The sequence below is a fragment of the Pleurodeles waltl genome, chromosome 9 (genome assembly GCF_031143425.1).
Source record: "Pleurodeles waltl isolate 20211129_DDA chromosome 9, aPleWal1.hap1.20221129, whole genome shotgun sequence".
NCBI lineage: Eukaryota > Metazoa > Chordata > Amphibia > Caudata > Salamandridae > Pleurodeles > Pleurodeles waltl.
The window spans coordinates 867,169,127-867,194,523 of record NC_090448.1 but is presented as its reverse complement, the minus strand read 5'-3'; the positions used below and the strand labels follow the sequence as shown (position 1 = coordinate 867,194,523).

Here is a 25,397-nt window from a genome sequence, read left to right as displayed (position 1 = left end):
CAGCCAGAAACCCCACTTCTAACATATATTCCTTTGAGTCGCACGCTGTCAACAAGTGCATTGCAATGACTTAACTGTCAGCATGACTGTGATGTATTTTGCGGCCTAGGGTGTCATTCTGTGACAAGCGTGACAAAATTGCAAATTCCAATAGACTATTGATGTATGGAAAGTGAAAATCTGAGCCCTGCTTCTACATCAGTTCATTGATTTTTGAATGTTTTTTTTTTATTATTTTGGAGCAGGAGAGGGATTTTTTATTTTTTGGAAGTTTGTTTGTAACTTCTGTGATGAATGATCACATAACTTTTTTTCTTGATAATTATCTTTGGTGGTGTGCCTCCATCATTTGGTTCCCAGTTCTGTGACTTTGCTCCCAGTAAAAGATGTTTTTCTCGCATAGCATGCAGTGTAGTAATCAGATGATGTAGTAGATGCTGGTCTCCTCCGCTTACAGTAGCACCAATTCAAGCATGTCTTAAGTCGCTTTCTGTTCCTGTTTTTGAGTGTTTTTTCTCGGCCTATCCAGAAACCTCATGTACCCCTTCTCAAGCTTTGATTTTAGGTGAAGTTGCATTGCCAATTTATTGAAGAAGTCTTCTGTGCCTCCTGTTCAGTTTCTGATCAGAGTCCTTGAACATGCCTGTTTGACATTCACCTTTTCCTTGCATGGGGGATAGATGAAAACCTCCCTGATGTCTAAATGTTTTTCATGCTTTCCAATTTCCCTTAGAGACTGACTGTCATATTCAACAGCAAAAGATGAGTCTGCAACTTGTGGTACTCCAGCCTGTGACATCTGTACTGCAAATGGTGCTCAGGGGAAGTAGTATCACCTGCTCTGATGTTCTTCCCACTACCAAGGAAATGGAACTTTCTGTAGTGTTGGAAGATTACCTGGGCTCTTAACCGATGAGATGCTCAGAATGCTCATTGTTTTGGGAAATTAGTCAGCAGACTATTAAGAAATCTGCCACTCAAGGCTAGGCCTGCCAAATTTGTAGACTCTGTACAAAAAAGGAGTACAGTATAAACAAATCCTTTAAAATTTTAAGTGATGTCAGGACAGACCTGAGGGTATTTAGACCTATTTTTTTCATTTTAATTTTGTATGCCCTCGCTCCTAAATCTGTCAGTAGCCCGCAGGTGTGACATACCCCAAATGGCAACCACAGTCCAAGGCCTCCAAACCGGGACAGTGGACTATGAAATGGGACACAATGAGGTTCCACAAGTATTTTAGTCTATGACCTTGGTACTGAGGCTGCGACCTGTGTTTTTAGACTGCAGACTCAGGCATACAAATAATTTTTTCTTTTTAACTTTCAGTATTTGGAGGGCCCTTTAGGAGTCCCCCTAATATGATATGTGGGTCAGGATGCCCTCTCACTGCCCCTCTTAACTGGCATTTGTTTCTGTGGGCGACAGAGCTGTGTCCTACATCCTGTAATCAAAGCCGAAACAGAAACTATTCTCTTGCACCCAGTCAATCACAGCATTCAGGTTTGTGGCCTCAGTGCTGAGTTTGTGGCTCATTCATCCAAAGGAGGTCTTTTTTTTAATTTTTTTATTTCAGTCCGGCCAACTTGGGATCTTTTTAATGTGTGACTATGTCAAAAACTACTGAAAGGAAAGACCATGCACACCAAGCAAAGCATGGTTTCTGAGTACATTTCTACCTTTGTGCCTGATTTGATATAAATACTTTCAGTGGTTTCAGCTCTAATTGACAGCAACATTTAATGTGGGAGCTATAAAGGAAAAACATCTTTTTTTCAAGACCCCTTAAACTTTTACCTCCAGCATGGAACAATATCTAATTTGGCATTGATATTATTATATATATGTATATCACTGAAAAGGTTAAAGTAACACAATAATTAGGTGAAAACTTCAGTGACAACGCAACGGTTAAACTAAACAAAAAACACTGAAATTCAACAATTATATTTATAGTTATCTCAAGTAACTATAACATGTGCCCTCACCATGCAGTTTTCTCATGCACGGAATGGGGTTGTCCGCAGGTCCTCTGTGCAACACCCAAAGGCAGCCAAGCCCACACCACACACGGCAAAAGCCCCTAGGCCTTTTATTTAGCTATTTTTATAAGGGGGGGGGGGCATGGCCCTCCTACCTGAGCAACTTTTGGCCTAAAGGACCCACTTCCCTGTGGGTTTTATTTTTTATTTTGTTTATGGAGGGGGTGCATGTCCCCCAGTGCCAATAGTGGCCCCGTGGACCCAATCCCCAGGGGCCAAAACATATATGCTAATGGAAGGGGGGGCACTGCCCCTTTTGTTGAGTCTTAATAAGCCCCAGGGACTACATCCATGGGGTCGCTCCTGCTCTTAACTTAAATTGTGGGAGCATGGAGACCACCCCTGAGGCACAGTAGTTTCACTGCTCCTGGTAGTGTGGGTGGGGAAACATATCTGCTTCCACCCAGTGGGATCATTTTTAAAGTGAGTTAGAGAAGATACTCCTCTGCCCAAAGGCATGTCTGCTACCTCCCGGAAGGAGCTTTAAAATGCTCCAGCAGGGTAGAAGCAGATATATGTTTCCGTGCCCGCTCTAATGGAGGCAAGGAAAATACTGTGTGTCAGGTGGCTTCCCTAGGATACAGTAATTGAGCTGGCGCTGGGGGATGGCGTCCCCAGGGCCTTTACAGGCTCAGGGAGGGAGGCCACGTTGTCCCCTGACTCTTTTTTGTGGCATTAGGACATGGGGATGAGGTCCCTGGGGGCCTATGAAGGACCGGGAAGGGGTCGGTGTGCTTTGCGCTTCCCTTATTTGACATTACAGCCCCAGGGGATGGGCCTCCTCAAAAGGTCATAGAGGGCACCACGCACCCTCATCCCCCAAAAGGAACATTTTGAGGAACTTCCTGCCACTTTGTATCTTTAACCTTTTTTTTAATAAGACTTAGAACTGAGTCCTGAGTCATAAGGTGGCTGCCCCACATCCTTGTTGATATGGTGGCAGCAAGTCAGAACTCGCATGACATCTGTCAGCTCCGCAAATCCTCTCAGGCGTGAAATATACAATTATTTTGAGCCTTGATTACTCAAAAAATACAGAATGGAATTACACCAAATCACAAAAAGTACCCTTTCTGGACCAAGATCTAGCTTTCTTCCCAATTTAGTGTAAATTCTTTCAGCTGTTTGGGGGGTAAATGGTTTTTGGGTCCCCCACACCCCCTTTTCTCAGCCTCCACTTGACAGATCACCCCATTTTCCATGCAAAAACTAGGAAAAAAGAGCACTTTTTCAGAAAACTTTGTGAAGATCAGTCAAACTGCACCAAAGTTTTTAGTGACACAAAAAAATACTTTCTACGGAAGCACGATTCTAACTATAACTACCAGATGGTGATCAGGGCGTCCCCCTTTCCCCACTCAATAATTAGGTTAGGCCTTGTGAGATGGAGTCTCCGGGGCCAAGATCTGTTGTGTGGGGGTGGGGTGGTTTGCAGTCCCTCCCCTTCAAAAAAAGAACAAAAAAAAAAAAAAGAATTAGTCCAGGTCTGAGAGTGGCCTGGGGAGGGAGCCCATGCAGGGTTGCGTGGTTATAGGGGTTTAGGGGTTTGTCACAGGGACTGGCCACAGGCCAGGCCCTGCGGACCACCCGCGCTGCACACGGCGTAGTTGGGTGGGTATAGGGGTTGACTATACCTCGCTCCCTCGTCATGCACTCCTAATTGCCCCAGATATTACAGCACTCATGACAACTTCTATAACGTCATTACAAATATAAATAAAACATTAGAACTGAAATTATTGTCGAAAGAAATGTGCATGGTGGGGGTGGGAGTTATAGTTACCTTACTTCTTTCTGCTTGCGCTAAGACCAGTTTTATGCATGTCTGCTGCCTGCCTCTTCCCCCACCCCTTATTGTTTTCTCCTTGCTTTCAAATGCTGCTTGCCTGAACCAGAGTCCCAAAATGGCCGCCAACAATTCCTGTTTGAAGTGTTGCCAGCCAATCCGATCTCAGCACGCGATCTCCCCAGATCCGCAGCCCTAGATATACAAATTTATTTTCCCTTTCATATCCTGAAAACTACTGAATTGATTCACACCAGAAAAAGCACGCTTTCTCGACCAAAAGCTACCTTTCTACCAAATGGGGCTTAATTCGATCCAGCACTTTGAGCTGTAGTAGTGTTCAAAATCCCTATGGAAATTAATATGAGACACACTTTTTTGTCCCACCCCCCTTTTTCTCGGCCCCCGCTTGACTAGTCACCCCAAAACTTTGCATGCACAGCAAGAGTCTTGGGCAATTGTTGTTGGGAAAAAAAAGTGAAGATTTGTAAAGCAATGGCAAAAATATAGCCAAGTCAAAAAACACTTTTTCAAAGGAAACTAGGTCCTAACTATAACAACCTTCTGACGGCCGCTAGTAGGTAGTATATATATATATATGTTCGATGACATGTGTAGCTGCAGATACACATGCTGTGCACATCCCGCCATCTGGTGTTGGGCTCGGAGCGTTACAAGTTTTTTTTCCTTCGAAGAAGTTTTTTCGAGTCACGAGATCGAGGGACTCCTCCCATTTCGGCTCCATTGCGCATGGGCGTCGACTCCATCTTACATTGTTTTTTTTCCGCCATCGGGTTCGGACGTTTTCCTTTTCGCTCTGTGTTTCGGGTCGGAAAGTTAGTTAGAATCTCGGAAAAATCATCGGTATTGTTTGCGTTCGGTATCGGGTTAGTTACAACAGATCAACACCGACTTTTGAAGAGCTCCGGTGGCCCTTCTGTTTTTTTTTCAATTCCCCGTCGGGGCCTGGTCGGCATACCACGTGTCTCTTCAAGGCTGATGGAACGGACCCCATTCCGCTTCTGCCCAAAATGTCATAACAAGTATCCGTATACAGATCAGCATCTGGTCTGTAACTTGTGTCTGTCCCCAGAGCACAAGGAGGATACCTGTGAAGCCTGTCGAGCGTTTCGGTTGAGGAAGACATTAAGAGACCGAAGAGCAAGAAGACTGCAGATGGTGTCGGCGCCGAAAGGACAAGGGCGTTTCGAGGAGGAAGAAGAAACCTTCTCCATCCAGGAATCGGATTCGGACGAGCTCGATCCCGAAGAAACGCCAAAAACCGTGAGTAAGACGTCGAAACATAAAACTCACGAGAAGACAACAAAAGCCCGGGGGACGCTACCACCAACAGGCCATGGCTTAACCTGAAAAGTAGGTGACCGATCATCGGCACCGAAAAAGGGCACGCTGGTGTCGAAGTCATCCGACTCCGGTCGAGATACTGCCACACAGCAATCTCGGGCCCAAGCAGCGGCTCCGAGCAAGTTCGGCACCGAGACAGCGGCACCGAAATGGGTCAGCACCGAGAGACCACGACGCCGAAAAGAAAAAAGGTTGCGTCGGAACCGAAAAAAGTAGCCGAAAAGATTTCGATACCGAAACATCCGGCTTCTGAACCGAAAACAAGTTCCTACACAGAGGAACAAGGACTGTCCTCACAAATGAAAACACATAGATTTGGACAGGAACTGGAGACAATGGAGCCAGACTACACCCAAAGAAGGCTCCACATTCAAAAAGAAACAGGGAAGATCAGCACTCTCCCTCCTATTAGAATGAAACGCAAACTTGCCTTCCAGGAGAAGGACAAGCAGCCACAGGCTAAGGTGGCTAAACAAGTAAGCCCGCCACCGTCTCCACCACGCTCGCCGCAACCATCGCCGGTAGCCACACCACCAATGATGCAATCCCCGACTCATACAGGGATGAGTCAAGACGATCCAGACGCGTGGGATCTTTATGATGCGCCAGTGTCAGATAATAGTCCTGACTGTTATCCAACTAGACCGTCACCACCAGAAGATAGTACAGCCTACGCACAGGTGGTGTCAAGGGCAGCGGCGTTTCATAATGTCAACCTGCATTCAGAGCCAATTGAAGACAACTTTCTATTTAATACGCTGTCGTCCACACACAGCCAGTATCAGAGTCCCCCCATGCTACCTGGAATGCTAAAGCACTCCAAACAAGTATTTGAGGAGCCTGTAAAAGGAAGGGCCATTACTCCAAGAGTGGAGAAAAAATATAAACCGCCACCAACAGACCCCGTGTACATCACACAACAGCTAACACCGGACTCAGTAGTAGTAGGGGCAGCTTGCAAGAGGGCGAACTCACACACTTCAGGAGATGCACCACCTCCAGATAAAGAGAGTCGTAAATTCGACGCAGCAGGAAAAAGAGTGGCAGCACAGGCAGCAAACCAGTGGCGTATTGCAAACTCACAGGCTTTGTTGGCCAGATACGATAGGGCTCATTGGGCCGAAATGCAACACTTTATAGAACATTTGCCTAAGGAGTTCTTAAAAAGAGCACAGTAAGTAGTGGAAGAAGGACAGAGTATCTCAAACAATCAGATACGGTCAGCAATAGACGCTGCAGACACAGCTGCTAGAACTGTAAACACAGCAGTGACAATAAGGAGACATGCATGGCTGCGTACATCAGGATTCAAGCCGGAAATACAACAAGCCGTGCTGAATATGCCATTCAACGGACAACAGTTGTTTGGGCCGGAGGTGGACACTGCCATCGAAAAACTTAAAAAAGACACAGATACGGCCAAAGCCATGGGTGCACTCTACTCCCCACAGAGCAGAGGCACATTTCGAAAGACACAGTTTCGGGGGGGGGGGGGTCGAGGACAAAGCACAGAACCCACAACCTCACAAACAAGACCCACTTATCAGAGCCAGTATCAGCGGGGAAGTTTTCGGGGACAATATAGAGGGGGACAATTCCAAAAGAATAGAGGGAAGTTCCAAAGTCCAAAAACTCCTCAAAACAAGCAGTGACTTCCACGTCACAAATCCCCAACACATAACACCTGTGGGGGGGAGACTAACCAAGTTTTACAAACATTGGGAGGAAATAACAACAGACACTTGGGTCCTAGCAATTATCCAGCATGGTTATTGCATAGAATTTCTCAAATTCCCTCCAAACGTCCAGCCGAAAAAACACACAATATGTCAAAACAACATATAGATCTTCTAGGACTAGAAGTTCAGGCATTGCTACAGAAGGAAGCAATAGAATTAGTACCAAACCAACAGAAAGGAACAGGAGTTTACTCTCTGTACTTTCTCATACCCCAAAAAGACAAGAGTCTGAGACCTATATTAGATCTCAGAACATTAAATACCTACATCAAATCAGATCACTTTCACATGGTGACATTACAAGACGTAATCCCACTGCTCAAATAACAAGACTACATGACAACACTAGACCTAAAGGATGCATATTTCCATATACCGATACATCCTTCACACAGTAAGTACTTAAGGTTTGTATTCCAAGGGGTACATTACCAATTCAAGGTGTTGCCATTCGGAATAACAACTGCGCCAAGAGTTTTTACAAAATGCCTGGCGGTAGTAGCTGCACATATCAGAAGGCAGCAAATACATGTGTTCCCGTACCTAGACGTTTGGTTAATCAAAACCAACACGCTAGAACGGTGTTCACAACACACAAAGTATGTCATAAAAAGCCTCCACAAACTAGGTTTCTCAATCAACTACACAAAGTCACACCTTCTGCTGTGTCAAACACAGCAATACTTAGGGGCGACAATCAACACAACAAAAGGGATTGCCACTCCAAGCCCACAAAGGGTTCAGGCATTTCACAATGTAATACAGGCCATGTATCCAAAACAAAAAATACAAGTCAAAATGGTGCTGAAACTTCTAGGCATGATGTCCTCATGCATAGCCATTGTCCCAAACGCAAGGTTGCACATGCGGCCCTTACAACAGTGCCTAGCATCACAATGGTCACAGGCACAGGGTCAACTTCTAGATCTGGTGTTGGTAGACCGCCAAACATACACCTCGCTTCAATGGTGGAACACTATAAATTTAAACCAAGGGCGGCCTTTCCAAGACCCAGTGCCACAATATGTAATAACGACAGAGGCCTCCATGATAGGGTGGGGAGCACACCTCAATCAACACAGCATCCAGGGACAATGGGACACTCAGCAAAAACAGTTTCACATAAATCACTTAGAACTATTGGCAGTTTTTCTAGCGCTGAAAGCATTTCAACCCATAATAAGCCACAAACACATTCTTGTCAAAACAGACAACATGACAACGATGTATTACCTAAACAAACAGGGAGGGACACACTCAATACAGTTGTGTCGCCTGGCACAGAAAATATGGCATTGGGCGATTCACAACCACATTCGCCTAATAGCACAATTTATTCCAGGAATTCAGAATCAGTTAGCAGACAATCTCTCTCGGGATCACCAACAGATCCACGAATGGGAGATTCACCCCCAAATACTGAACACTTATTTCCAGAGATGGGGAACACCACAAATAGATCTATTTGTAACAAAGGAAAACGCAAAATGCAGAGACTTCGCATCCAGGTAACCACAAGATCAGTCTCAGGGCAATGCGTTATGGATGAGTTGGTCAGGGATATTTGCTTACGCTTTTCCCCCTCTCCCACTCCTTCCATATCTGGTAAACATGTTGAGTCAAAACAAACTCAGACTCATACTAATAGCGCCAACATGGGCAAGACAACCTTGGTACACAACACTACTAGACCTCTCAGTAGTGCCTCATGTCAAACTACCAAACAGACCAGATCTGTTAACGCAACACAAACAACAAGATCAGACACCCAAATCCAGCATCGCTGAATCTAGCAATTTGGCTCCTGAAGTCCTAGAGTTCGGACACTTAGACCTTACAAAGGAATGTATGGAGGTCATAAAACAAGCTAGGAAACCTACCACTAGACATTGCTATGCAAATAAGTGGTAAAGATTTGTTTATTACTGCCATAATAATCAAATTCAACCCTTACACGCATGTGCCAAAGACATCGTAAAATACTTACTACATTTGCAAAAGTCAAAGCTAGCTTTTTCTTCCATTAAGATACATCTTACCGCAATTTCAGCTTACCTGCAAATTACGCACTCAACTTCATTATTTAGGATACCAGTCATAAATGCATTTATGGAGGGCCTAAAGAGAATTATACCACCAAGAACACCACCAGTTCCTTCATGGAACCTCAACATTGTCTTAACACAACTCATGGGTCCACCTTTTGAGCCCATGCACTCTTGTGAAATGAAATACTTAACATGGAAAGTTGCATTTTTAATTGCCATTACATCTCTAAGAAGAGTAAGTGAGATTCAAGCATTTACCATACAGGAACCATTTATTCAAATACACAAGCATAAAGTAGTTCTACGGACAAATCCTAAATTTTTTACCAAAAGTCATATCACCGTTGCACTTGAATCAAACAGTAGAATTACCAGTGTTCTTCCCACAGCCAGATGCTGTAGCTGAAAGAGCACTACATACATTAGACATTAAAAGAGCGTTAATGTACTACATTGACAGAACAAAACTAATTCGAAAAACAAAACAATTATTTATTGCTTTCCAAAAACCTCATACAGGAAATCCAATTTCTAAACAAGGCACTGCTAGATGGATAGTTAAGTGCATTCAAATCTGTTATCTTAAAGCAAAAATAGAACTGCCTATTACACCAAAGGCACACTCAACTAGAAAGAAGGGTGCTACCATGGCCTTTCTAGGAAATATTCCAATGACCGAAATATGTAAGGCAGCTACATGGTCTACGCCTCATACATTTACCAAACACTACTGTGTAGATGTGTTAACGGCACAACAAGCCACAGTAGGTCAAGCAGTACTACGAACATTGTTTCAAACAACTTCAACTCCTACAGGCTGAACCACCGCTTTTGGGGAGATAACTGCTTACTAGTCTATGCACAGCATGTGTATCTGCAGCTACACATGCCATTGAACGGAAAATGTCACTTACCCAGTGTACATCTGTTCGTGGCATTAGTCGCTGCAGATTCACATGCGCCCACCCGCCTCCCCGGGAGCCTGTAGCCGTTTAGAAGTTGATCTTGAACATTTGTAAATTTGTAAATATATTACTTTAAACTACATTATGTACATACGTATGCACTATTACTAGCATACACAACTCCTACCTCACCCTCTGCGGGGAAAACAATCTAAGATGGAGTCGACGCCCATGCGCAATGGAGCCGAAATGGGAGGAGTCCCTCGATCTCGTGACACGAAAAGACTTCTTCGAAGAAAAACAACTTGTAACACTCCGAGCCCAACACCAGATGGCGGGATGTGCACAGCATGTGAATCTGCAGCGACTAATGCCACGAACAGATGTACACTGGGTAAGTGACATTTTCCATATATATATATATATATATATATATATATATATATATATATATATATATATATATATATATACACACACACACACACAAATACACATATATAGAAACATGTATTTATATATATGTGTGTGTGTGTGCTTATACACATGCACAGATATGTATATAGATAGCTGGGCCACTCAAACCACATATATAAAAGTTTGAGCGGGAGGTGATGGGAGGCACACAAAGTCAAAATTGTTATCCAGTCCAATTTATTATCAGTTTGTAGGTCTACCTACATTAAAACATGAAAAAAGGCTCCACAAATAGTCATCCACATGTTTCTGTTGGTCATGTTCTATGGCCTGTTCTAAAGCCACTCCCCCTAAGCATTCCTCTCCTTCGCAGACTCCTGAGATTATTTTATTTCTCTCCTTGGGTGAGCGCTCATGTTTCCATCATTCTCAGTCTTTTAGGTTTTTCTAACAAAGTGACTGACCTAGTCATTTTTAGGTATGGTCCCTGGTAGGTTATCTTAATCAGACTCACTTCTCATCGCTGTACACAGAATAGTACACATGCTTGGAATCTCTGACTGGTGTGCAGGGTTCTTACTTGTACCCAATCTCTTCACCATATGATCAGATTTCTTAGGATATGAATAAACATGTCTCTGGCGACAATCCCTCTGATCTCACTAAAACTTTGATTTATTTCTATTAAGAAGATCTTCTTGATTTTTAACCATAACCTCTTCTAGAATTTTATAATTGTTTTTCATATTTTCAGCACACTTTAAAAAGTTTCTCTTAATTTCTTTTATCTCTTTAATCAGTGTCTCTCTCTGATTCTCCACTTTATCTATTAACATCTCTCAGAATTCTCTGGAGGACTGATTTACTTTTTCTTTCCATTCTTCAAGTCCTATTTCATTTAAATCCTCTACAATCAATCAATCATAGTATATGTAAAGCACAGGCTTATCATTCCGGCGGGTATCCAGGCGCTCATGTTTATCGCTGGGTGAGCTACTCCTTAAAGAGAGCCTTGCCTTGAGTGTTTTCTGAAGTTGGGGAGGGTGTACAAGGTGCGAAGATGGGGGGGGGTCCAGTTCTTGGCAGCTAGGTAGGAGAAGGCGTGCCCTCCACAGCGGCTGTTCGACTCTCGGGACATGGGCGAGGTTTGTCGAGCAGAGCTCCATGGTAGACTGGTGGAAGGAGAGTCTGTGGTTGATTAGCTTGGGTCCGATGTTGTGGAGGGCTTTGAAGGTGATGGTGACATCTTTGAATTTGCACCTCTTGTGCACTGGCAGCCAGTGTAGACCTCTGACGCAGGGGTGATATGGGTTCTTCTGGGAAGGTCTAGAACGAGTCTCACTGCTGTGTCCTAGATGGTCTGGAGGCAGTGGAGGAGCTGGGTGGAGAGTCCGATATAGAGGGCATTTCCGTAGTCTAGTCTGTTGGTGATGATGTCTTGAGTGACCGTCCTTCTGGTTTCAAAGGGGATCCATTTTAATATCTTCCGTAGCATGTGGAGGTTGTGGAAGCTGGAGGGGGTCACTGCATTTGTCTGCTGTTTGAAGGTGATTTTGCTGTTGATGATTATGCTGAGGTTGCGGGCATGGTCAGTCGGTGACTGGAGTTGTCCAAGGGTGTAGGGCCACCAGGAGTCATCCCAAAGGGGGGGTTGCTTCCAAAGATTAGCACTTCCATCTTGTCCTTGTTCAGTTTCAAGTAGTAGGATTTCATCCAATCAGTGACTTGTGTTTTGGCAATGCTGAAATTGTCTCTGGGGGTGGTGTGGTCTTCAGCAAAGTAGAGTATTACTTGGGTGTCATCGGCGTAAGGGAAGATTTTGAGACCATGGGAACAAACATTCTCAGCCAGCTGTGTCACGTAAACGTTGACGAGGTCGGGCTAGGAGAGAATCCCTGGGGAAAGCTGCATATGTTGCTCTTAGGTTCTGAGGTGAAGGGTGAGAGATGGACCCTTTAAGTGTGCCTGTGATGAAGGCGTGAATCCATTTGAGGGCACTGCATCGGATCCCAATGTGGTGGAGTTTGGCGGTGAGGGTGAAGTGCTAGATGGTGTCGAACGCAGTGGAGAGGTCTAGGAGGATAAGGGCCACTTTCTTTCTGTGGTCAAGGAGGGACCCAATGTCGTTAGTAGCTGCAATAAGGGTGGTCTCGGTGCTATAGTTGGAGCAGAAACCGCGTTGTGAGGAGTCAAATAAGTTGTGCTTTCCAGGAATTCCGAGAGCTGTTTGTTGATGGCTTTTTCCAGGACCTTGGCTGAGAAAGCGAAGTGGAATGGTAATTTTTGAGTTCGCTGGGGTTGGCAGAAGGTTTCTTCAGGATTAGCTTGACATCTGCTTGTTTCCATGCTTCAGGGATGGTGGCAGTCCTGATGGAGGTGTTGAAGATGGGAGAGAGGACGCTGCTGATTTCCTTCTGGCCCAGGTAGAAGATGTAATGGGGGCAGTGGTCTTTGGGTGAGCCGGAGTGGGTTGAGGTCATGAGGGTGGCTGTATCCTGGATAGATAGTGGTTTCCAGTTTGTGATGAGGTGGCTGGGGGAGTCCTCAGACGGGGTCAGTATGTGTTCGATGCCAATGGGTTGGAGGGGAAAGTTTCTGTAGAAGGCTGTGATTTTGCAGTGGAAGTAGTCGGCTAGTGAATTGCAGGGGGCCTGGGTGTGTTGGATTGTGCTTTCGTTGGCTGCTCTTTGACGATCTTGAAGAGTTTCTCTGGGCAGTTGGTGCTCTCCTCGATGTGGCTGAGTAAGGTGATCTTTTTTGCTCCTTTGAGGCGGAGATGATATTTGTTCAGTGCACCTTTGAAGGTGGTCCGTTCTGCGTGGGACCTGCTACAATGCCACCATCTTTCTAGCCTGTTGCATTCTCACTTGAAAGTGTGTAGTTTGAGGGTGAACCACCTTGCGGGCTTGCTGGATCTGCTGGGGTGACTTTGTTTGCAACATTAATGATCCGTTCAGAGAGATTACCGGTGTCTTGTTCGATGTTACCAGAGAGGATGGGTTTGCTGGTCTGGAGCACATTGGTCCATTGGGTCTCTGTGACTTTTCCCCATCTGCAGAGAGGGGGAGGTAGGGATGTGTTGGATGGCTCCGCTTTGTCAGTTATGGCAAAGTATACTAGGTGGTGGTCGATCCATGTGAGCTCTGTTGTGTGGCTGAACTTGATTTTTTCGCTGGTTGTGAAGATGGAGTCCGGGGTGTGGCCCGCGGTGTGTGTGGGGCTGGTGACAATTTTTTTTAATCCTATGTTGCTTAGGTTGTCTAGGAGATTGATGGTGGTGTGATCACTGGAGTCGTTTAGATGGAAATTCAGGTTTCCTAGGAATAGGTAGTCTGTTGAGTTGATGGCTAGGAGGGCGGTGAGGTTGGTGACAGCCTTCCAGAAAGCAGGGTGGAGTTCCAGGGGTCTGCAGCGAGGTGTTCCATGAGGTGGGATGCCTCTTCTTCAAAGGTGGTGCACGGGTGGTTGTCCTTATGCATGATGGCGATGCCTCCTCCGTGCTTGCTGTGGCGGTCTTTGTGGATCAGTTTGTATCCTTGCGGAGTGGCGCGGGTAATGTCGGGGGCAGAGGCTAGGGTGAGCCAGGTCTTGGTGATAACCATCAGGTCCAGATTGAGTGTGGATACGGTGTCTCAGATTTCAGTGGCATGTCTGCAGAGGGATCATGCGTTGATGGAGTTGTTTCTCAGGCTTGGAAGGTGGCAGTGCAGGAGCGGTGAGGGTCTCGGTGTTGCAGGTGAAGTGGCATTGGAGGCATGTGAAGGGTCAGACTCTGATCAGGGGGGAGGAGATGCAGCAGCTGTTGACCCGGTTCCTTGGGGCCAGAGCCCCGAGTTCAGCGAAGAGCGCATGCCCGCAGCACAGGTGCACTGCGACCACCATTAAGTAAGTCCTGCAGTGGAAGGGGCACAGTGGAAGGGGCACAGTGGGAGGAGGGCGGGCAGGGAAAAAAGAAGGCAGAAACAGCAAGAAAAGTGGCGAGGCTGGGGGAGGCATGGGACACAGGGCAAAGGCTAGAAGAGGTTAAAAAGGAGACAGAAGGCAAAATGCAGCAAAAGGCAGCAAAATGCCCTGCAGCACCCCACACCTGGGCAGAGGCTTGCCGAGGCAATCAGGTACTGGGCAGCGGGGTTTGTTGACACAGGACAGCTGGAAATATGTTAATCCTCAGACCTCTGGGTATACTATTAAAGTACAAATATTTACATATGGTAATGGATCCCACCACTCCAAAGATTCAGATAATATTATGAATTTAAATTACTAGGACAATTCTAATTGTGACAAAGTAAATACTCCAAGCAGCTGTGTTATTGGCGCACATTCAAATATATGTGCGTGTGTGTATGTATATATATATACACACATATATATATATATATATATATATATATATATACACACATTATATATATACATATGTCTCTAGATAGATAGACAGATTGATGGAACAGATAACATTAAAAGAAAGAGTTAACACTACACGTATTTCTCAATTTAGGTTGTACTGCTAAAGCTGTACTGAAGCCCTGAACATTTATTATAATAGTTCACTTACCATCTGAATTATTGGGCTGTCTTGCAATCCTCTGCTGCACTTCCATTTTTTTTGTTTTTTTATCTAGGTTTGTGCTGGTTAGTTTAGGAGTTTGTTGTCCTTCCTCAATATATTCCATCGCTTCTTCTTGATCTGAGCCGTACCCAGGTGGACTGGGTACCCCATCCAAAGTTACTATAAACTTCGGGCTTGCAGGTTTTTCAGGTTGTAAGGGCTCACTGTTTGATCAATACAATACATAAACAACAATGATAATTTCACTTTAAAAATATTAGTAAATTTAAATATATGCCTCAATTTAGCACAAGAATTTTTGAGCCGCATTTCAATCATATTCTAGGGGCTGCACGTGCATGTTTGCAATATGTATGAATGTGATATTGACAGACAAGAAAGATAAACAGGAGGCTGTACAGAGACAGACAAAGACAGCGGGACAGGGCAAGGGGAGTGATGCCATTACTTCCACATTACAAAGTGTGTACAATGCCCCAACACGTATAACAAATACATTTGCCATTATGTGTCAATGAATCATCCAACAAAATGCTAACAACAATGTCTAAAGCTGTTGCTAATGTATTTGTTTGAATAATGGTGTAATACAAATAGCATTGATGTCTGCCAATATGAAGTCTAGAAAATGATTGTTCACAATCAATTAGTATGTTTGTTCTTCAAGGATAAAAATATAGAGATGCTGCCCATGAAGGGAATGACACGGAAATGTTAAATATAATATATTTTCATAAATATCAATTTCATTGTGCTCCGGTCTTACCGGTTTTTAATTAGGCGCCCAGGCTGCGCCTGTACCCCTTCCACAACCACCTTTTCCTTTTCAGAGGGCTGATTCTGTGTGGCTACTTCTTCGGACAACTTTGGTCTCTTCAAGATGAATGACCTGCTGTCCAGGGGTCGTGCGTCTTCTTCGTACATCTCTACAAAGGGAACAAACACAGGAACGTCACAGCCTTTCTGGGATGTTAGGTCTTTCTCAGAGTAGAGAATACCAAAATTCAGCCTGATGCCCGACATACTTTCAATATAAAGAAACAATTTTTCAAAGGAAAAAGTACGTTCTTGGCTGCAGGGCACGCCTTTTTCTTGGGTTCAGTCACGCAACAGCTTTTTGAGCCTTGTTTTAATTTGCTCTCAGAGGTTACTCAATGTCTGACAAAAACTTAGAAACTAGTCCTGCCTTTGTGTGAGAAACAGCTGAATGCAACTACATTTGCCCTGCACATCATACCAAGGCTGCAACAGGGATCCCAAGTGCCTTCGCCAGGACCACAATGGGTACTCTGCTTGGCATGTATATAACATTTTTGATGCAGTAAACTGATGTGGAGAACGAGCAATGCCACTTTTAATAAAGTTTCTTTCACTGGTCACATGGGAAAAATACATCATCCACAATACCTCCTCTCCAGTAACATCTGCCATTCCTCTTCACCTTTCTCTCATTCACTGAGGTCTTTGGGGCAACCTGTGCACCTCAAGTAGTCACCTTTCCAGATCACTGTTAAAACTGGCTTGCCTTTGCTCCTTCTGTTCTTCTCCCTCCCCACTTCCACCTGCTCCTTTAAAAGGAAATAACCCATCACTAAGCGTCCCACTTTTTGTTTTTGCACATACCACGGAGTACCTCTAATTAAAACAACAGAGATCCTTGGGTATTTTAACCTTAGTCTCCCTCCAATCTAATCAAAGTACTCCCTTGTCTTAAAAGGTAAAGCCTGTGCTGGGACAGGTCCAGGCACGAAGACTCTATGATCAAGCGTGCCTCTGACAGAGGGTGAGAGTCCTTAAAAACACCTGATGGATGTCTAGTTAGAAGGGTTTAGGTTCTCCCACGTTATAGGGTCAATAGAGTATTTTTACATACCGTTCGTGCGGGTTGACAGCCTTTTTGGTGATCGGTGGAAATGAAAAGAGTAATTAAAAAATGTCCCCCTTGCACATGCAGGGTGTGGACTGCCGCAATCAAGGATCGGAAATTAGGTGCATGAGAAAAATCCCAAGAAAGTCACTGGAGAAATAACAGTTAAAATCAGAGTCATGGTTCTTGCTCAAATCTGCATTACCACTCAAATTCGCCCGTTATGGTATGCAATGCACATAAACATGCCATAACTCATATTTCAGTGGTGTGAGTATTCGACCCAGAACAGTAACTCAGGGCCTAATTTAGATCCTGGCAGATGGTATATTCCGTCACAAAATGTGATCGATATCCCGTCCACAGTATTACAATCTCCATAGTATATAATGGGATCGTAATACGGCGGATGGGATATCTGTCACGTTTGTGACGGAGTATTCACCTCCACCAGGATCTAAATCAGGCCCTCAGTTTTAAACTGTGTTTTTTGGCCTTGCTGTCACACTAATCTAGTGTGCGAGCAGAGTCCTAAATCTGTCTGTGACTATTCAGGCTTTAGGACCTATCCTGTGACCTGGAGGAGCACACCAAGTGTGCCTAGTGGACAGATGACTAATGTTCTTGTCCTGAAAATAACACATAAAAAGGCAATGGGAGCATATAGTGTTTTGCATTTGTAAGTGTGACCAGGCCTTTTTTAATCTGAGTCAATGAGTGGGCTACTCCCCATCTTGTGTAGTGGTCTAGTGTTATGTGAATTCCCAGTACTTTGCTCGGACAAGCTGTGTACATGTTGAAAGCGTGTAGCTTTTGTGTGGCTTGTATGCTATAGTAGGACTCTGTGTTTGAGATGGAGTAGTGAAGACATTAGGATTCATCCACTGAAATGAGGAGGATGGAGATAGGACTACCTGTAGAAATTTCATGAAGACTTTGTTAGCAAGGAGCTGCTGAATAAATCTTCTTGAATACGGTCGTTTGGTGGATGGTATAGGTACAGTTTGGGCTTGCAGTTTATGAAAGATGATGAGGCTTCTGGTTCAGGTCTGCCTTTTTGTCTATAATTTATTACTGTTTCAGAGAGGTAGATGACAGCCAAACACTTTAATGTGCTCATGTTGTGGGGGCCTTAGTTTGGAGACCGCTCAGTGTTACCTGCTGTGAAAACCATCAATTTACATAACTTTACACAAAGACTGTGCTGTGTCAGAAGAGCAGCCTGAGAAACACCAAAAAATGTTCCTAAAGTCCAAAACAATGGATCCATATTCCCCATCTCTAAAATGTGTGTGAAAGTGGAGCCAACACCACCGACTTCGTTTCAGTTCTTCATAAGCAAGGGTGTGAGAGCTCTGCAGAATACTTGAGAGGCTAGTGTTTGTTTGATGACCAGTCTCCCAGGGTTAAATGTATATTACCCAAAATTTGTTTGCATCAGCCCAGTCGGGCTGCAACTGTCTAGGTGTTTGCATCAACCCAGACAGGAAGGCAAATCCTATGTCTTTTTTCAATCAGCCCAGTAAGGGGTGGCATCTGCCTCAACAACCTCATCAGCCACAAAAGGTTGCAGCTTCTAAACCAGCACCTCTATGGTGGCACCAGGACCACCGATCAACACTGCATTTACCGGGGCAGCCATAGTCAGACATGAGCTGGGCCCGGCCTTCTCAGCTGCCTCTAACTTACTGCATCCAATCACTGCGGCCCACTGCATGCAGGAGGATCCAGCCACCAAGTTAGAACTACGCAGGTGGTAAGGATAGAGGCTGAATTCCAGGCTGCTACACCACCAGTGTTAAGAACTTCAGCAAACAAGGGAACAGACTGCACACAATTTGCACCTGAGCTTCCCTCTCCCAATAATTGCTGAAGAATTGTATCATTTATGTCACAGAAGTGGGAGAGAGCAATGAGGGAGATAAAAGGTGTACTCCCCGTGAGTCAAAACAGGATCACTATTCTACATCCTAAATTAAAATGTTTAGTATTGTGTAATATTGAGATATGCGATTTAAAAAAAAAAATTATTTTCTGAAAAGACAAGCACTGGCTGGATGTTGTTGGTGGATTGCCGAGTTCCTTACACGTGCCTCCATACTACCTAACTGAGAAGCCTATTACTTTTTGCCCTCACCACCCTTATAGCCATATATGGAAAGGGCGGTACTTTGCTCCATTTGCATAAACACAAAAGGATGGGCCTCAGGACACCCGAGGCCCCTACCTGCCCTGTGGCCTTCATGAAAGTCTATTAACAGTGAAGGACTTTAAGTCCCAGTCTCAAAGCTGTGACCTTAAAAGTCGAGTATTTGCTGCTGTAGGACTACTCCTGCATTTAAAACAAATTTCCAGCTTCTATATAAGAATATGAAGGCTATATTGAAATTGATGATTGTCTCAGATTTCAATGATTACCCAATGGCACTAAATCTACACGTAAAGATTGTGTACGTAGTGGAATAATCTTTATGTGTAATTGTAAAGGAAAAGTTACATTTACACATTTAACTTTTCAGTTTTTGAATTTCCAAAGGGAAAATATTGTTTTCTCTGGAAGAAATCCCTTCCTCTGGAAACCCATCAAATAAAGGAAGGTTTTTTTTTTACCTTTACATTTAAACGAAAATTACTCCTGCCATTGACATAGAATTTGTGGGCATTTCAGGGTAGTTCACTGCATGCATGAAATACCAGAAGACACACTAACACACAGGGTTGTGGCGGCCTGTATCTTTTCTGGTAGTCAGGCGACAAACCCATCCCACCAGTAAATCTGAGAATACAGATATTGCACCATACTGCCAGAATGTCTACATTCACAAAGGCACTTTGCGGACGTAAAAAAAAAAGAAATCACCTGCTTCTATAATTCAGTATTGGGAATTTATACGTAAAATAGTTAGTTTGCACACTTAAAATTAACTTGATTAAATGCTTTGTCGGTTGGCCCACTGGAGCTATGCTGCATGACTTAGGTTAACAAAAGATTTATGTACATGCTATCCTGCCCGAAGTGAACATACAGTCAGGCTCTCAGCACTAGATGTATCAAAAGACTGGCCTCAAAAAGTGGTCGCATATTATGCACAAACTTTTTGCGACCAGTGTTTAATTATGTACTAATCAGTTCTATCACAAAATATCCAGTCACAGGTGGTCCCTAAATGACCTGTCTAATTAATATTAATTAGGCAAGTCGTTATTTGAAAACTCCTGTGACTGGCTACAAACACAGGACTGGTGACCTGTAAGGGACAGCAGACCCCTATTACCAGTCGCCGCTCGTGACAGTCAAAGGAGGCAGGGCAGCGCGTGACAAGGGGGGGGGAGGGGGAGAGTGGGAGGTGGGAACGGCAAACAATAAATACAAATATATTATTTTTAAATGACCTGACTCGCCGCCGCGCCTCGATCTTTGTCACAGCAGGCACAGATTCCCTGCCTGCCCTGCTGCCAATCCTAACGCTGCCTTTATGCTGCTGGCAGCATGAAAGCAGCGTTAGGATTGTCCGGAGCACCCTGGCTTGGCACTCCGAGGCAGAGTGGGAGCCTCTGCCTGCTGTCTCCAACCTGGCATCAGTGCCGGGGTGGAGAAAGCCCAGTGCGCATGTGTGTTTAGCCAGCCTGAGACAGCCGGACAAGCATACATGCACACTCAGGGGAGCGCTGTGCACTTCCCCTCCATATCCTATCATCGCCCGTGGCCCCACCCCGTGAAAAATAAAAACGATAATAAACAGTTTATTATCGTTTTATTTTTCGGTTTGCAGCTGCTGCTGGTGGGTGGGAGGGTGGAGGAGGGTGACTCACCTCGGAGGAGACACAGCTGCCTATTACCATGCTTTTAGTCCCAAATGGGAAACTTTTTTTTTTTAGGAAACCTGGATCCTTGCGGCTTTACAAAACAGAGGAAAAACAATTCTTACGTTGCCAAAATTCACAAAGGGAAAGGTGTCCAAAGGGAATACCTTTCCCTTTGCAAATCAGTTACCAACTCATTTGAGGCATCAGCAACTAATCAATGGTTTGATGCCACAATTGTGAGTGCAAACTAGGACGCCTACAATGCTGAATCGCAATTAGGAAAGAATGCCACTTCCTAACTGCAAATTGGTATGGGTCAGTAAACTCATTTTGTAAGCAGTGAATGCTTTTCTGACTCCCTAAATAGGTTTCAAACGTATCAAAATGCCAATTTACTGTAAAAAATCCTGCTATTTTTCGAAATCACAGGGATTGAGATCACACAGTGGTTTTGTATGTCCAGCTCTAAATGATTTTTTGGGAACCTCAGCAAACGAAGCTACTGCAAATGTAATATACATATCGTCTGCACCAAATAATTTGTATGCAACCATTCCTCACAATGAAGCATTGATGAGGATGCACTGCAGAGCCAACCTCTAGCCATGTACATATAATGTTCAATTCAAGGAAATATAAAATAAAGTTTAGTCTATTTCACAATAGTTAGCATCATCATCAAAAGTTGAGGCCCTGGACTGGAAGGCTTAACATGGAATATAATAGGGTAATAAGCAGGAGAGCGAGTGCTAAGAAATAAGCTAGTGTTCTACTAAAAGTGTGACAGGGCTGTGACTGAGGGAGTCACGGCAGGCCAGAGACCCTGAAAAACCAGAAGGTCTGCCGCATGTATGGCAAAAAGGCCTTAGGTTACCCAAACACAAAGCCGGGAAAACAAAGTGCCCATCTAGCAGAGCTCAGACATGCCTTAAATGGCCGTTTAGCCCCCAACTGCAATCAATACTAACATGACATCGTAGAGGACACATTAAACACAAGTCTTACAAACAACACATCAGAAAGTGCTATTCAGTTGGGTATCAATTTACCATAGTACTGTCTACCACGACACACACAACCACAACAGCTTTCAATAGAAGATAGATGTAGCGATGATCACAGTGAGACACAAGACAGTAAAAAGGTAAAAGACTGTTTGTGTCTTTTATTTCTCAGAGTAGATGAACCCACGACACGAAGCACCAGCTGACAGTAAGTCTCCCGTCCCTTCCAGCACTTGACGACCAACTGCCTGTCATAAGATTCCATGGAATATTATGACACATTTGGAACATGGTGACAAGAAACTATTTAAAGGCACAGCATAAAGAAACACATACTAAAACAGATACTACATACTTCAATAGAACTCTGAATATGCGTCCAACACAGCCTGAATATGCATTTAACTGGGAATTAAAGGCAGGCATCTGCACTTGATACCGTTGGCCTCTTATCGCACTTCTATTTTAACGGGCAATGTGAAATTGCACAAAATGAGGAAATATATAAGCAATCTGGCCCAGCACTCCGACCCCTCAAAAAAGTCACAATTAGGTAAAGATGACGTATCCACTTTACTGAGCACACTGCTCCACAAAAACAAATCAAATGCAGGTCTCTGATGGAAACGTTTGTGAAATCATACATTTGGCTACTGAAAGGTGCTACGGTAATGTAACTACTGGCAGACGGTGTGCTCCATGCTTCACGAGTAGCAATTAACTATACCTTTACAAGCTAAGCTCACCTTGGTGTAGTCACAAGCTGAGCTCATCGAAGAATGACATACAGGCTAGAGGCAAAGCTGGTCATTTACTAGTGCCCTCTCTGGAAGGCTGCTGTGGTTGGGGCACAGACTACCCAAAATAAAGCCACGTTTCTAAACAGCAGCTCGTATGCCGTGCCCGTGCATTTTAAAGAACACATGGTAGGGCCTAGTAGAGTCCGTACTTCTAAAACACTGGCAGATATGGTGCCTACTGTATTATCTAAAAGGAAGAAGGGTGTAAATTGGCCTAACAACGGATAAGGTATGCAGTAAAACTTATGTCATGCCTGTGCGTTTTATAGATGAAAAACTGTCACATGCAAGGCCAATGTTTCTGAGGGGTTGATGGATACCTAGTGTCTCTGGAAGGCCTATGATGAAGTCAGTCACAACATGTTAGCAGAAGCCATTAAATACAAAGTTACACAGGCTGCTAGTGAATTTTCAAAAATGCCTCAGAAGTACACACAGCTTACAAAAAAAGTATTTTACGATTCTAATCAAGTAAGCTTGACAGTAATTAATTGTTTTTTCCGATTGCGGGTAATTATAAAACGATCTTGAAAATCACTTAATTTGGAAAAAAGGTAAAAACACTCAACAAAATCTATTACACACCTCGATTCATCCTTGAAGTCTCAGCGGGATCAAGCCGAAGTCGGGAAAACAACTCCTGCCTCTGATGAGTTCCTAGTAAATCAAATGGGTAAACAGCACCAACAGTAGGATAACAACATTAGAGAAACAGTACAGTTTTAAAGAAATGATCACTTGGGACTCAAAATGAGAGGCAAGGTGCATAAACATCAAGGAATGACAAAACACCAGAGTAAAGTGTAAAAAGCCTCAGGGGTTTTGTGAGGTCATCCAAGGTAAGCATTGGTCATGCATTGTTTGTTAGAGAGCATCCTGTGCCCAAGGACCTCTGACTGACATTACTTTTCAAGCAGTTATACCAACAGGGACCAAGACGATCTGGCCACCTAGCGACATCTTTGAATTAGATTAATAACATAATGCATTCTATTTACCCAAATAAGCAACACACAAGGGGGAAAATACGACTGATCTTTACAATAGACAGCACTTACAACAGAAAGGATTGCACCCGGCAAATTAGAGGGACTATTTAGTAGAGGTATTTGCCACTACTGTTACTTGTCTTGGAATGGCTGTTTCATTTAACAATGCATTCCTACGGGGGAAGACCCAATCCCGCAGTAACTGGTTTCACACCTTCAAGGGGACAAACGTTTTTTGAATAAACATTTCGTTTTCTGGGCAGTTCTCACATTTCATAAACAACACAGTTTAAAATACAACAATGTACACACTGGTTTATGAAAAAGTGGTGTGGATTTCTCTCTCGGGATGAGTTCAGACAACACGACCCTTACCGTCTTGTGACTGGTTAATAAAGAAAAGTGACAAATCACTGTTAAAAATGGGGTCTCTAGTTGGCATTGGTTTGCACCCTGTCCAAGTAGAGACCCTGCTCACACCATTGGCAGCTTGGGTCAAGCAGTCAGGCTTATCTCAGAGGCAATGTGTAAAGTATTTGTACACATAGTAACACGTGAAAACACCACAAAAGTACTCAACAGCAGTTTAGAAAAATAGCCAATTTTTATCTAGATAAAACAAACCAAAACAACAAAAACCCAACATACACAAGTAAAGATACTAATTTTCAAAGATTAACTTAGTATAGCTGTTAGAAACACAATAGCTCCAACTGGGGCTATCACGGTGTCCTGACAGGGTCGCTTCCAACAGTCCGAAGCCACTTGCGAGTGAGTGCAGGCCGGTCACGCAATTGCACGGACCCCAGGTACAGTACCTTGGAAAATGATGAGGAAACAAAGATGTTGCACGGATCAGAGAGGTGAGGTGAGGCATCACTGAAGCCGGTGCAGCATTGGTTCCTTACTGCTACCGGGGAGGTGAGGCGTCTGATCCTTACAGCGAGGTAGGGGAGCTGAGGCATCAGTTCCTTATGGGTGTAGGGGAGGTTCCTTAAAACCGGGTGAGGTCGATGAATCCAGCTGGTCAAGATGCGAGATGTCGACTTGGGGGATGTCACAATTACACCACGGGGCCACAGGTGCTGCAGCAGAGTCAGTTGTCACCGATTTCGGTGACACTGCGCTCAAGACTCACGCCTTGGCAGGACTTTGGAGGTGCTGCGGCGACGTCAGGCTGGTGTTGCAGGTCACCATTGCACTCAGCTGGGATCACGCTCCAGTGCAGGCTGTGGCATGGAGTCAGACAGGGGAATCGGTTTCGAAGTCGCTCTGTAGTCGATGTGCTTAATTTCTTTATGGTTGCATCAGAGCTCACTTCTAAGGGCCCATGAACTGGATTTGGAACCCCTTGGAAAGTTAGGACTCTCAGCAAGAGAGCCCAGGCCCTGGCAGGGGAAGTCTTTGATGACCCTGAGACTTCTTAACAGGAGGCAAGCTCAGTTCAAGCCCTTGGAGAACCTTGGAAAGCAGAATCTAGAAAGCTAAGACAAGAACTCTCACTCTCAGGACAAAAGCAGCAAGCAGGAGGACAGCACAGCAAAGCAACTGGCAGAGTGGCAGTCCCTCCCACAGCATTAAGCTTTTCCTGGAAGAGTGTCTGCAGTCCAGAAATATTCAAAGTATGTGATGTCAGAAGTCCAGTGCTTATACCCATTTCTGTCTTTGAAGTAGGTAAACTTCAAAAAGAAGTTTTTTGTAGTACACAAGACCTTGCCTTTTCTGCCCTGGCCCCAGACACACTCCGGGGGGTTGGGGGCTGCTCTGTGTAAGGACAGACACAGCCCTATTTATATGCAAGTGTCAGCTTCTCCCACCACTCTAGCTCAGGAAGACCCATCAAACTGGTAATGGGCCATCAGGATATGCAGGGCACACCTCAGCTCCCTTTGTGCTACTGTCTAGAGTAAATGCACAAACAGTCCAAATTTCATCTTGTTCCCGGCGTGTATTCCACAGGCAGGCAGAGGCACAGAATGGTTAAGTAAGAATATGCCCACTTTCCAAAAGTGGCATGTTCATACTTACAATTCAAAAACCAACTTCACCCAAAGA

The 25,397-nt window shown here is 44.3% G+C and overlaps 1 protein-coding gene across 7 annotated transcripts in view; it reads right to left on the bottom strand.

The window, feature by feature from the left end:
* The window catches only part of ZC3H14 (zinc finger CCCH-type containing 14), a 223,213-nt gene that overhangs the window by 32,692 nt on the left and 165,124 nt on the right, over nucleotides 1-25,397 (bottom strand). For 4 of the 7 annotated variants that reach the window (XM_069208142.1, XM_069208143.1, XM_069208140.1 and 1 more), the window contains exons 10-12: nucleotides 22,939-23,010; nucleotides 15,642-15,801; nucleotides 14,861-15,078 (exon numbers count right to left, since the gene is read on the bottom strand). In XM_069208142.1, coding sequence (XP_069064243.1) covers nucleotides 14,861-15,078; nucleotides 15,642-15,801; nucleotides 22,939-23,010 — 450 coding nt within the window. The remainder of the gene's footprint in view (nucleotides 1-14,860; nucleotides 15,079-15,641; nucleotides 15,802-22,938; nucleotides 23,011-25,397) is intronic. The other 3 variants (XM_069208145.1, XM_069208146.1, XM_069208144.1) reach the window with 1 other exon arrangement.